Source organism: Myotis brandtii, unplaced genomic scaffold (genome assembly GCF_000412655.1).
Source record: "Myotis brandtii unplaced genomic scaffold, ASM41265v1 scaffold1, whole genome shotgun sequence".
Taxonomy (NCBI): Eukaryota; Metazoa; Chordata; class Mammalia; order Chiroptera; family Vespertilionidae; genus Myotis; species Myotis brandtii.
The window spans coordinates 2,239,106-2,252,754 of NW_005353324.1; the positions used below are offsets into that span (position 1 = coordinate 2,239,106).

Genomic DNA, 13,649 nt, shown 5'->3' on the forward strand with positions numbered 1-13,649 from the left:
GGGAGCTGAGCCCGGGCAGGGCGCCTCCGTACTTGCCCAGCTCCCACAGCCACAGACACGCGCCTCTGCAGAGCTGTCGCAGCGCTCCGGGCTGCCCTCCCTGGAAGTTGAGTGTCGGTCATTACAGCTCTTTCGCAAATCTTTCCTTTTCCCCTTCGGTTCCAGTGGTAGACGACCCCCCGCCACCCCCCCGCTGGCGCAATTACTCCGCTGACACCTGGCGCCCCCTGGCGGAGCGTGTGGGGCGCTCGGCTTGCAGACTCCCACAGCAGGTAGCTGCAAAAGGCGTGGTGCCTGCGACGCCGGAGTGAGGCAGTTGCCAACAGCTGGTGCAGCTGCCGCGCTGCGCACGGGGACTGGCGAGTACGCAGCCCAGGTCCTGCCCCTTCCCGGTGACGTCTCTGCAGCGGGCTATAAAAACCTCGCGCAGCCTGCCGAGGTTCTGCTAACTCCCTAGCCCAGCAGGACCCGAGCCAAGAAGAGCCTGCGAAGCTGCAGGAGGTGGTGGTGGTGGTGGTGGTGGCGGCGGCGGCGGCAGCGAAAGCAAAGGGAAAATGTCCAGCAGCACACGGAGCTCCAGAATGCCGGCCACAGACTCAGAACTTTTATGGGTCGCCCTGTGAGGGGCACCCTCTAAGCCCCAAGTCCTCACGAAGCACAGAGCGTTGCCTTCCCCGCTGCAGGCAGGGGGAATACGAGTTGTAAGCAGCAGCAGCAGGTGCAGAAAGGCGGGGTCTCCAGCTTCCTGGAACCGTGACCCACAGAATTGCTTTCCCAATTCCAGCCCAACGCAGAAGGTACGCTGTCTCCAGCTTTCCGAACTCGGATGCTTCCTGAAGCTTGAAAGTGGAGGCATTCGGTGCCAGCAGGGGCAGCCAGACAGCTCGCAGAAGCATTCCTCTTCAGAGCGCCAAGTGTCCTGCCTGCAAGGAAAGAACCTGCAGCTTTCCCAGCTGGGTTCACCAGGACCCTGTCCCCTGGCGCTGGCCTCAGGACCTTGCTGCCAAGTGGGTGGGTGTACGGAGAGGACAGCTTACCCACTCAGCCAAGGGATGGATAACGTCCTCCCGGTCGACTCAGATCTCTTCCCAAACATCTCCACCAACACCTCGGAGCCCAACCAGTTCGTGCAGCCAACCTGGCAAATTGTCCTTTGGGCAGCTGCCTACACGGCCATCGTGGTGACCTCTGTGGTGGGCAACGTGGTGGTGATGTGGATCATCTTGGCCCACAAGAGAATGAGGACAGTCACCAACTACTTCCTGGTGAACTTGGCCTTCGCCGAGGCCTCCATGGCCGCGTTCAACACAGTGGTGAACTTCACCTACGCTGTCCACAACGAGTGGTACTATGGCCTGTTCTACTGCAAGTTCCACAACTTCTTCCCCATCGCCTCGGTCTTTGCCAGCATCTACTCCATGACAGCCGTGGCCTTGGATAGGTGAGCTTGCCCTTCGTGGAAAGGGGAGAAAGTGTCCACACAGGGCAATGGCTTTGCTATGGGGCTGCTGTGTTGGGTGGTGCCTGGTTCAAGGTGGAGGGCAGCCACCTGTACTCGGGTTTTTACTGACAGCCAGTTGTTGATGGGGGCACTTTGTCTTATCTCACCATTTTCTTCTCTAGTTTCTCTTTCCTTCCACCCATCACCAGTCTCCTTTCTTCACAAAACTCCCTTTTCTCTTCATTTAACCCTCTTTTCTTCATCCCTTCCCTACGCATCTCCTGGACACTTCCCTTTGCTTCTTTCCATATATTTCTTCTCTCTTTTGCCCTGAAAGCCTGAAGGCGATACCCAAGCTTGGCCAAGGTGTGTGTTCCTGCCTCTCACCTTGCGTACCCCTGCAGGCCTGCTTCAGGGACCAAAGGGGTGCAGCCTCTGGTGCCTTCCAGTTTTAAGTATGCCTCACCAGCATTTCTCGTTTTTCTCTTTTTCCTGAAGATTCAGGAACTTGTGTCTCCCACCTCAACTTTCCAGTGTTATTTGGATGTGAAGAGCATTTCATTGAATCAGAAATATTTAGAATTCTAATTCAGCTTCCTCTCCGCTGCTAGGAGTTCCCAATCAGAAATAAGAGGCAGACTCTGTTCCTAGGGCTCTCCATGGATAGGGAGCTTCCCCAGGAGTTTTTCTAAATTTCCCTTGTAATAGGAGGTCAATGTTGTTAGCCTGTCTGTATCCACAGAGAAATGTACTTGGCAAAGGCAGTTGCGAACTCTGTCTCTCATGCAGCCAACAGGTTAGGATTTCAGAAGCTGATAGAATGTGATAAGGTTGGCATTTTCAAATACAGGGGCTAGTGCTCTGGAATGAATGCCACTCTCCCCACAGGTGGCATGATGGAAAATGATTGGAACACAGCTCTAGTTGTATTGACTATTTTTTGTGGGTGTCCTACGTAGCTCATGTGTGTATCTCTGTGTGCACTGGTGCTAAATGTTTACGGGGGATGTGGAGGTATGTTTCAAACACCTGCCACTGTGATTTTAAAGTGGGTTCTTTGATGGCCTTGCTGAGATAACTGAATGTGAGAAACCCAAAGAAGGAACTAAGAGAAAAACTTTTTAAAAAATTCCCAAACTATTAAACCTTGTGCACAAAGATTGTTTACAATTTGCAATCAATTTGAAGTTTTTTTCCAGCGTGTATCGTGAATGAACACTTCTAAGATCAGAGAAGGCTGTGTGTCCTTTGCAGTGGTGTCCAAATGCTACTTCCTCAGTTCCACAGACACCTCCCCTTAGGCAGCTCTTATGTGCTTGATATGTTGTGTGTAAGACAAGTTGTGGTGAGTCAATTATATTTTAAATGTGGAGGAGAAACCAATTACTCAAAGTGGGAGTGAAATGAATTCTTTTGTGAATGTACCTTCTACGCCACTCTGGTTTTCAGATATTCTGTTTGCTGAGAGTGAGGTATACATGTAAATCTTTCTGCACCAATTTACTCCTGTACCTCAAGCAGCCCCCACCCCCACCCCCTTAAACTTAGAAAACCCATAGCATGATATATAATTGCATATAGAAGCAGTGAAAACTGGTACCTTACACGCACTCTCTGGATGATCCCTAAATTAGAGGGAAAGTTGGTATTTTTACTGCGTTGGGACCTTGTGTGAGCTCAGGAGACCTGACAACCAGTATGAGCACCAGCGGACCGCTCTTCTGCTTTGACTTCCATAGAAATGACAGGTTCCACAGCCCGGCTCTTTCCCTTGGAACTTAGAAGGTGAGGGCAGGAGTCAGGGTCAAAGTCTTCACAGTGGAGAGGGCCTGGAGCTACCTCGACTCTGGCATCTCAAGATCCACTGTTTTATCTAGGCACATCATAGACAGGACCCCGACCCTGCGTGACCCCTGCTCAGTGAGGCCAGCGGATCTCTGGTGCCAAAGCTGAGGGAAATGACAGCACCGAGAAATGTCTCCATGTCCCTAATGTACAGATACAGTCCAGGGAGATGATCAACGACATGCTCAAGGGTAGAGTTCAAGGTGGAGTTAGGGATGAGGGGTCAGGGTTGTGTCTCCAAGTCTCCTCCCCCAACCATCTCCCCGCCCCCTGTGTTCCTTCTATTTTTCCTTGCTCGCCTCCTGAGCACACAGCCAATCAACCCCCTCAGGCCCTCTGAGAATGTAGCTGCCCTGCATCTGTGGTCATCCATTCTCTCCCGAGAATGTTTTAGAAAGGAAGGGCCTTAAGCCCTCTCCATGAGTGATCTCTCCCTTCCCCAGCATGGCATGCGGGCCGTGAGAAAATGCTAAGCTACTTTTTGTATGTTTCTTGAATCTTTCACAGGTAATCTTTGAATCAAGTCTTAAACAATGAAAGCAACATGTTTTGTTCAGATTACAAAATTGAACCTCGTTCACTGCAGAAAACTGGAGAACTCTGAGACACAAAAATACAAACCAACCACTACTTCCTTATGCAAAAATAACACTTGTTAGCATTGGAATTTCTCTTATGACTATTACACTATGTAACTGAGGTCAGATTCTATGTAATTTCATAGCTTACTTTTTTCTGTTGATATTAATGGAAAATATTAATAACATTTCCCATGTTATTAAAAAGTCTTCAGTAACATAATCATAATGGCTTTCTATTATCCCATTATATGAATGTGATATCGTTACTTTAAGAATCCTTCTACTGTTGGGTATTTAGGTAATTTCTAGACTTTTTTGCTATTATGATGAATACACTACTATACATTTCTGTGTGATAATTTTGTTGTTGTTGTTGTTATTTAATTTTTTCTTAGGATAGAGTCCCAGAAGTGGAACCACTGGGTCAAATGAAATTAATTTTTTATTAAAATCTTCCTCCTAATTTTAAAGGATTATAAACTTTGAGCAAAGCAAGGAACATTTCTGTCCTCTCTTGTTTACTTTATCTCCTCAGCACAAAGCAGAGTACTTGGCACCTCACAGTTACTACATGTTTATTGAGTAAGTGAATGAATAAGATAATACAGGTTCCTAGAAGAACATTTGAAAAATGCATACAATTATAAAGAATATGTAAAAATTATTTATAATCCCTCTCTGACAGATAAGCAGTCAAAATTCTGGAATGCTAGCTTATACTTACTTTTTTTGTGTTGTTTACACCACATACGGTCACTCACACTTTAAGGATAAATCTGAGGCCATAATAAAAACAGTTTCAACAGTTGTTGTTTTTTTGTTTGTTTGTTTCTTAACATCATATCCTGGGCATTTTCATGTCATGAAGTAGATTTAATGGTAGGATTTTTAATGGATGCATTCTATTGCCTGGCTATAATAATTTCTTTAAGCATTCCTCTATTTTTAGATGTAAATTGTTTCCATTTGTAATGATTACAATTAACTTTGAAATGAATATCCTGGCTATAAATCTTTGAGAACATCCCTTGTTCTTTTCCTAGAAGAATCTCATTGAAGTGGAGTTGCTGGGTCAAACTATCTTGATAAACTTTGCCAAATTTCCTTCTGGGTCCAAAATATATGCACAGAAAAAAAAAACCAACAGCAGATTTTAGTACTAATTTAAATCTTTTCTGTAATATTTCTACAGAATGGGAAAGAGAAAGAGAGAGAAATCCCCTTTAGAAGGATATTTATTTATTTATTTTTTAAATACATTTTTATTGACTTCAGAGAAGAAAAGAGAGGGAGAGAGAGATAGAAACATCAATGATGAGAGAGAACCATTGATTGGCTGCCTCCTGCATGCCCCACACTGGGAATCGAGCTTGCAACCTGGGCATGTGCCCTGACCAGGAATCAAACCATGGCCTCCTGGTTCATAGGTTGGTGCTCAACCACTGAGCCATGCCAGCTGGACAGAAGAATACTTGTTTATTAGAGACAAGGGTTACATAGAATAAAAAAGTTGCAGAGAAAAATACACTAAGTAAGATGAGGTCTCCCTCTAATTAAGCTCTAACATCAAGGACTGTACTTTTTGAAACTCTACAATTCTCCTACTTTAAAATAAAATTTAACCTTTTTTCCTATTATAAAAACAAAAGGTGTGTGTGGTGTTTCATGAAATGAGAAGTTGGAGGACACTGAGAGGTGACACTTGCCTTTTGCAGGGGCTGGTGATAGTAGCCGGTTCTAGTATTACGGGGCGGCACCTAAGAACAGAGGAGGGGGACTAATCCCTAAGCCCCTTAAGAGGGGCCATAGGGACAAAAGGTAAACTGACTTAGCACTAAGCACACAGCAACAAGAGACTCAGAAAAGCACCAGCCTGGTATCGCTGCTCCTGTACCTGGTAAGGGGCAGGTGTAATTTCAGCGACATGAAAGGGGAAGGTTGCTCATTCCTGAGACTGGTTCTGGGGATGTTGTGCTTGAGTGAAAGGAAACATCCACACAATGATGGTCTCTGGACAATATGAAACATGGTCAGGACCAAACATAGCATTGCTCAGATAGGGAGAGTGGTGAAGGCAGAAGGAATGGACTCTCTTCGAAAGTAAAAGAGGAACCAAGAGCAAAGAAATGCATATATGACAGAAATCCTGCCCTCTGATACCTGGAGTCCATCCCACTCTGCCCCCATCATACTCAGCTACAAGCCTAAGTGGCTGCTGCATTCTGTCCTTGAACCTCACCTTGTTGACTAGACTTGGATCCCATTGTGTAACTCAGGGCACTCCTTCCACACCCAGAGACCAGACTTAGACTCTAGGATCCTTTGCACTAATTTAGATGGACCTTAAAACCCATGACCAAACACCCCTGTGATGCTGAGAATGGTCATTCCTTAGAAGCTTGTCCACCACAGCTGCTCCTGTCTTTTCTTTTCTTTTCTTTTCTTTTCTTTTCTTTTCTTTTCTTTTCTTTTCTTTTCTTTTCTTTTCTTTTCTTTTCTTTTCTTTTCTTTTCTTTTCTTTTCTAATATATATTTTATTGATTTTTTTTTTTACAGAGAGGAAGGGAGAAGGATAGAGTGTTAGGAACATCGATCAGCTGCCTCCTGCACACCCCCTACTGGGGATGTGCCCGCAACCAAGGTACATGCCCTTGACCGGAATCGAACCTGGGACCCTTGAGTCCGAAGGCCGACGCTCTATCCACTGAGCCAAACCAGTCAGGGCTGCTCCTGTCTTTTCAAAGCAGGAACCTTGAATGTCTGGGATGACATAGATCAAACTCATTTGTTTCATCTTAGATGGATCATATAGGCCGCAGGACCTTTCCTGAAGAGGTTCTATGCCCACCTACTCCTTGGAGCTGCCCTGGTGCACTTGCCACATCATCCCTCTACTCATGAGAGCCTTCAGTGTCTTGAATGGTCAAGACTTTTCATTTTAGTTAGTTAGTTAGTTTGTTTTTGTTTTAAACTGTCAGAAACAAAAGTTCAATTTTGGGGAAATAAAGCAATTCTCAATGTGAAATCACATAATATGTACACAAGACTTCTTTCCTATTTTATTATTATTAGTTATTATTATTATTATTGAATCAGCAAATGATAGAATAAGAGAGAAACATTCACTGTTAAACTTAGACAAGATCTTCAGTTCATCAGAGGATAATGCCACCAAGTAAGGTGATATTTCCTGACTCTGGGTCTCATGTCTTTCTTCACAGGGCTTATGCTACATATTGGGGCAAATAAGACTGATTGAAAGATAACTACAATATAAGGCGTTGGGCATTACCTTTCATATGTGTACTGACAAATTCTACAGGAAAGGCGAGCAGGAAGTAACGTCCAGCAGTGATGATCAAGGAAGACCTCGAAAGATGGCAATTGAGTTGGGCCTTGAAGATTAAATAAGATATTTATAGAGAACAGTAAAGAACAGTGACATTACAGGTAGAAGAAGCTATATGATGCAAGTGTGGAGGTAATAAGTTGCAAAGTGTTTGGGGGGAATGACAGGCTGACTCAATTGTAGTAAATTCACAAGTGAATTAGAGAATGAATGAAGAAGTTGTTGGGAAGAAATTGAGTACAGTTTTTGTTGGATTTGATATGAAAATATAAAAATTAGTTGGAAATGCCCAACAAGCAACTTGAGAGGTGGGGCTAGATAATGAGAAACCAGGGATCAAAATGTAGATTTAGGAGTTTTCCAAAGGGCTATTAGAGTTTGGAAAGTAGAGAATACCTATATATCTGTTTCCAGAGGTTAAAGATTCCCAGGAATGTCCTGCCAGGCAGTAGGAAGGTGGAAAAGAAGAAATAGATAAAGGTGTAGTGGAGAGATCAGGATCTGTGGAGTGACAAAGGTTAAGAGAGGTGACCTGTGGCTTGTCATATTCATTAGTGTCATTAGAATCCAAGGGTGATGACCCTGGATTTGGCAACTAAAGAACATTGGTGACCTGTGAGAGATAGTGTCAGCAAAGCATAGAAAGGTGGGATAAAATTAGACAGCAATGAGGGGAATGGCTCTTCCTCATCTATCCATCCATCAAACTATTACCAAGTACCTACTATGTGCCAGTTGCTGAGGGTATAAAACCCTGCCTTTGCCTTTTTGCTCTCAGTCTTTGGGGATTGACAAAGTCATGAACACCATTATAACCCAATGCAATTAATACCATGTTGTTGGATCTTGGAGACAGAGCAGAGAACTACCCTTTGAAATATAGGAAAGACTTACTGGTAAAATAAAGAAAAAGGAGAAGAGGAGGAGGAGGAGGAGGAGGAGGAGGAGGAGGAGGAGATGGAGAAGTGGAGGAAAGAAACAGCAAAGTACAAAGAAAACAATGTGGAGTTTTAGGTGTTGTTTTTTAATTAACTTAAGGACACTGGCTTGGGAATTTTCAAAATTATTTGTTAATGTTTGTCATTTGGAAACTGGACAGAAGGTTTCATGCTAATAAAATTGATAACGACACCTTACATTGCTTGCTCTCCAGTCCATTGTCTCACCCAATCCTCAATACCAATGGGGATTCTGTTTCTACCTTGGAAAGACTATTAGACACAATTTATTTTAGCATTGACCTCCCACTCTCCACTCCCTCATAGCTGGGAGACCTGTGCAATTTGCTTTCATGTGCAGTAAATATTCTGCTCAAGGTGGCTTTTAGATGCTATGTCACCTAAGGAAAGCTGCCACTGAAGGCAGAAAAGCGATGTAAGCGTCCTACTGTGCAGAGAGGACGTTAGAAACACTTTAGACAATTTTCCGCTCAAAGCAAAATCAACCCCACCAACACAAGCTAGACAGGGCCATTGTAAGAGTGTCAAATTCTGCTTACATATTTTCTCAATTTGTCTCACTTGTTAGAGTCACTCAATTTCGAGTCATTACAAAAGCATTCTTTTTGTTGAACTGAAATCTTCCTCTGATTTTGGGGTGCTCCTTCTCATCTAAAGACTTCTGTGAGGCTGTCTTTCCCATACATCCCTCCTGAAGCTTCTCCAACCCTGGTTAACTGTCTGCTTCCTTCATCTTTCCATCCTTGTTTGTATCTACTGGCTATTCTCATTTGTTAATGGTTCTCTTACCTGAGAGGTTAACTAATGCCCGGAACTGAGCATTACCCCAATACCATTACTTTGTCTATTGCAACCTGCTAAAGGGGTGACATCCTACCTGGTAACTTTCTTGTCCTCCTAGATTTAGCTCAAGTGCCACCTCCACTAAAAGCTGACCTTAACCTGCAAGTCTAGATGAGGTGCCTTCTTATCGATTCCCATGTCGTTTATCCAGGGAGGCTGTAACAGTCTGTAATGTGTTGGTCTCTCCCACACCTCCCTCCCACTAAGTTTCAAGCACCATGAAAACAGGAAAACTTTATTTGGTTCTGTTCCCAGAACCAATAAATCAGGCAGACTGCAAAGCACACCTGTGAAACTATGCCTTGAAGCAAAAGGAAATTGGGCCAAATATATGCCTACTATGGAGCTTTCTTAGAAAACTACATGTTTCTAGAAAACTCCATGTTCTAATTCACACTTGCCTCTTCCACCCTCCATTTGACTGGCCCCACTGGATTTCAGATCCACATCCTGCTCCTGACAGGTGTTACACCCCAGGGGACAGCTCTAAATGGGGGGGCATTTATCATTCCCACCTACTGCAGTCTACCCAGGCATGCTGGAAGCTGACACATTTCATAGATTCTTTTCTGGCCCAACTATTGTCACCTCCCTGGCTTTTCCTCCAACATCCCTACTAGCTACAATAAGAGCATTCTGTTTTACTTGTTCTTTCTGAGGCAGAACCAGCAGAAGCCTACCCACCACTCAGCCCTCCAAGTCCTGTACCCACAGTAATTATCTAAACACCTGGTTCATATATTAAAATATTACAGACATAGGAAAATCTGAGCAGAGTGGCCTGAGAAAGTCATAGACTTGGAGGACAGAGTGGGGAACTGGGTTACATTGTCCTAACCTCCCCTCTTGCCACCCTAAGGCTGTGATTCCACCCCGTTGAAGAAGAAATGTGAGGCTCTATGGATGAGGAACCCTGGGGATGAATAGATGCTTTAATGATGTCCTTGAGACTCACATTTCAGCGTGAGGATTAATGCAGCATATGAACTGCTCCAGGAACTTCGTCTAAGCAGCACTGAGCCTGATTCCTTGCCCTTCTCATAAAATTCTTTACTTGATTTATTTTCCAATTAAGCTTTTGTCACTATATTTCATACTTGAGACTCTTCATAGAGTGCCTTTTATGTCCTTTGTTTAAGAGTGTCCTTTAATAACCTCACCTCTAGCCTTTGACAATGCAGTTTGGTGTAGGAAAGAGCACGGACGGTGGGTACCAGCAGTGGTTCTATCACTTACTAGCTGTGTGAACATAGATACTTCATCTCTCTGGGCCAATTTTCCCACCTGATAACAGGGATATAATAAAACTTGCCCAGTGGGGTATTGTTTGAGGGGAAGAAGGAAATGGAAAGCGATGGAAAGTTTCTGATTCATTGCTTGATGGTCAGTCAAAGCTCAATTAAGAGTAATATTATGATTGCTAATAAACCCTGACACACCATTATATTTATTATTCACATACATTCCTGTATCAGCCTCCTCTTGGATTCCGGTATAACAGCAACAGGGTAAAACATTTATATCCTTCCCCCCTAAGATTATAGTTTAAAATCCTCCTAAGTGGGTCAGCGAACTTGGAGCTAAATGCTCTCCAGCATCCTTCCCCTCTGTGCAGATGCCCATGCCCTCACCAGTAGCCCATGATTTGGCTATACCACGGTCCAGAAAAACCCAATCATTTGCTCTTACACCACCTCCAAAACCATTCACTTTCCACATCCTGTATGTCCCAAAGTCACCACCCTCACAGGGAAGCACCATTTGCATGTTTAGTGTCTGAAGGAGAACTTGGCCGTAGCAAAAGGTCTTACAGCTGCGTGTGTTTTAGTTGATATTCAATTTGTTAAAGTTGTTTCTTTCACCTTTGAACACATCTTATAAATCTTGGACGCTTTCTTATAAACATAGTTTATGCGTGTCCAAGTGTCAAACATTCACTTTCCCTTATCTTTTGACTGATGCCCAAGTAACTCTTAAACATGAGATGGAGTCCTTCCTCCTAAGTAGTTTAACATTTTCAAGCTTCATCAATCCAATGATCTTACATATTTCCAATTAGTCACGCATTTTTATAAACTTAACAAATCATCTTCAAATGTAAACAGTGCCTATAAACTTGATTAATTTCCCTAAATATTTTAAATTATAATCATAAATGTGATGCATCTGGTTTTAAAAAAAACAACAACTTTGAATCCCTAACAGGATAACTTATAAATAGGAAAAACAAAGTTTTCCTCAGGACTTACATAGTTCTGGTAAGTCTAATAAATCAAAACCTCTAAATTTAGCCTATCAAATTCTCTTAAAGCATTTCAACCTCCTAAGAATTACACTTACAGATTCAGCAAATGAGGTTCTCATGCGCATCTAAACATTGATTACAAAATTAATTAATTAAAACCTCCAAAGTATTTCGATTCAAATTGCAAATCTAGTAAGTCGAATTCTCTAATGTATCGGATTCTCATTTCCAGCATATTAAAAACAAATCACACACAAATTAACATACAGCCTCATTCACACTTCCTACATAGAAGTACCATCTTTTCATTGTCTATTTACTTTTCAAAAAATCCCTTCCCAGGGTTACAAAGTTATACCAGCAGAGGTGGCCGAACCACCTCCCTAAGGGGTCACCAAGGTTCCATAACCAGGGTTGAATGGAAGATCCTAATCCGGGTGTGCCATTCAGGGGTCTTGCCCAGAGCTGTAGCCCAGTGCCCAGGGGTGGAGCTCTGCTTGCTCAGTGCCCACAGGGCCCACCCACACCTTGCCATTTTGAATCGATTCGTCCCAATGTGCTATGTATCTCCTTGGTTTCCTTCAAGTTTTACCCTTTCCCACTTCTCATCTTCACATTTTATCATTTGAATTACACTGATGGAATCATGCAGCCTCACCCCACCCTTAGTTCACCTCTGACTGTTTTGCTACCGGAATAGAATTAGCTGCATACTGTACTCTCTGATATTTTTACCTTCTGATCAATCTCCATTTCAGACTTGACCATGGACATGGGTGAAGTGACCCCCAACATTCACCATCTGTCCTGGGTCCTTCAGTTTCTTTTCTGAGACTTTGAAGTCATGAAAAAATTTGTCTGACTGTATCCTGTTTCTTCACATGACTCATCAAAACTGGAGGGGTAGTGCCTGTGAGTTTTGACAACTGGGGATCTCAGCATGTTTCAGATGTGTGCCCGGGGGCACTGTGTGCCTCCTAGATAGCAGGTCTACGCAGCAGCGTCCACTCCCTTGGCGTGAAGTCTTCAGAGGTGGGGCCTTTCTTCCTGGAGCGAGGAACCTACCTGGCACCCTTGTGTCCTCCAACTGGGTCATGAGATATTCTTTCTTCAGATCAGCTGGGTTTCTCCTCTGAGGAAGAGTCTTCATGGCTTTTACATAGCTCGGTCCCTTCCCTTCCCTCCCTTCTCAGTGGATTTCAGATAATAATAATAAAAAATGCAATGCTCTGTTCTAACAGCTCAACCCAGTGCCCTATGCCGTATGTGAACTGTTGAGCAGCTGCCTTCACAACTCACACAGCTGCCTGGGCTCATGTTGAATGGGTGCTGAATGGTCACGCTAACTACCCCACCCCACTCTCTCTATCAGAAAATATAATTGACATGATTTTTTTCAAAATCTCATGTGCATATTTAGTGGCATGTAGGGAGATTAGGAGCATAAGCTTAAATACCCACGTTGTGTGATTTATTAATTAATTTGATTTCACTGTGGAGAAAGGTCCTCTTGAATAATTAATATGTTTTCCTAAGAGGCTTTGTCTGATTCTGAAAATGTTTAAACAAAAGAAAATCCCACAGACAGCCGAAATATCCTCCTAAGCAGTCCCAGGGAACCAGAGGGCCTTAAAAATGCCCTAATTCATGACAAGAACTAAAATAGAAATAGCCATGAGGGTGAAATACAACTAGTTTGCTCAACAGTTTAACTGGGCTCTTCAAAGAAGGAGTTAGACAATAACCTAGAAAACCTTGTGGCTGAATCCTCAGTGGGGGCATGTTCTCAAAGATGGATCAGTTCCTTTCTCTTCCCAGCAGGAATGATGAGGGGTCTGGAAGTTAATATGTTAAAGACTGAGAATATGAGCCAAACCACAGCCACCAGGTGTTTTTAGTGGCCCAGTTAAGGCACTGCCAGCCTAAAACTCTGCAAAATGCAAAAACAAACAAACAAAAACTAGCAACAACAAACAACTCACAGACAGACAAAAGTATGGTGATTACCAGAGAGAAAAGGAGGTGGGGGGCGGGGGGAGAGAAGGAGGTAAAGTGGGATAAATGGTGATGGAAGAAGACTTGAACTGAGGTGTTGAACACACAATACAATGTACAGATGATGTATACTAGAATTGTACCCCTGAAACCTATATAATTTTACTAGAGGCCTGGTGCACAAAATTAGTGCACAGGTTGATCGGGGCCTTCTGGCTGATGGCCAGGGCCTTCCTTTGTTCCACACCACCGCTTGGTGGTCAGCGCACATCATAGTGAGCAATCAAACTCCCAGTCTCCCAGTTGAACTCCTGAGGGGGCAATTTGCATTTTAGGCTTTTATATATATACTAGAGGCCCGGGGCCCAAAAAATTTTGCACCCGGGGGGGG

General features: G+C 43.7%; 1 protein-coding gene across 1 annotated transcript in view; it reads left to right on the top strand.

Annotated features, from left to right (window-relative positions):
* The first annotated feature begins 277 nt into the window (after window positions 1-277).
* TACR1 (tachykinin receptor 1) overlaps window positions 278-13,649 on the top strand; it is a 128,483-nt gene continuing 115,111 nt past the window's right edge. The window contains exon 1 of the mRNA XM_005853118.2: window positions 278-1,441. Within this exon, the coding sequence (XP_005853180.1) occupies window positions 1,053-1,441 (389 nt within the window). The 5' untranslated portion in view covers window positions 278-1,052. The remainder of the gene's footprint in view (window positions 1,442-13,649) is intronic.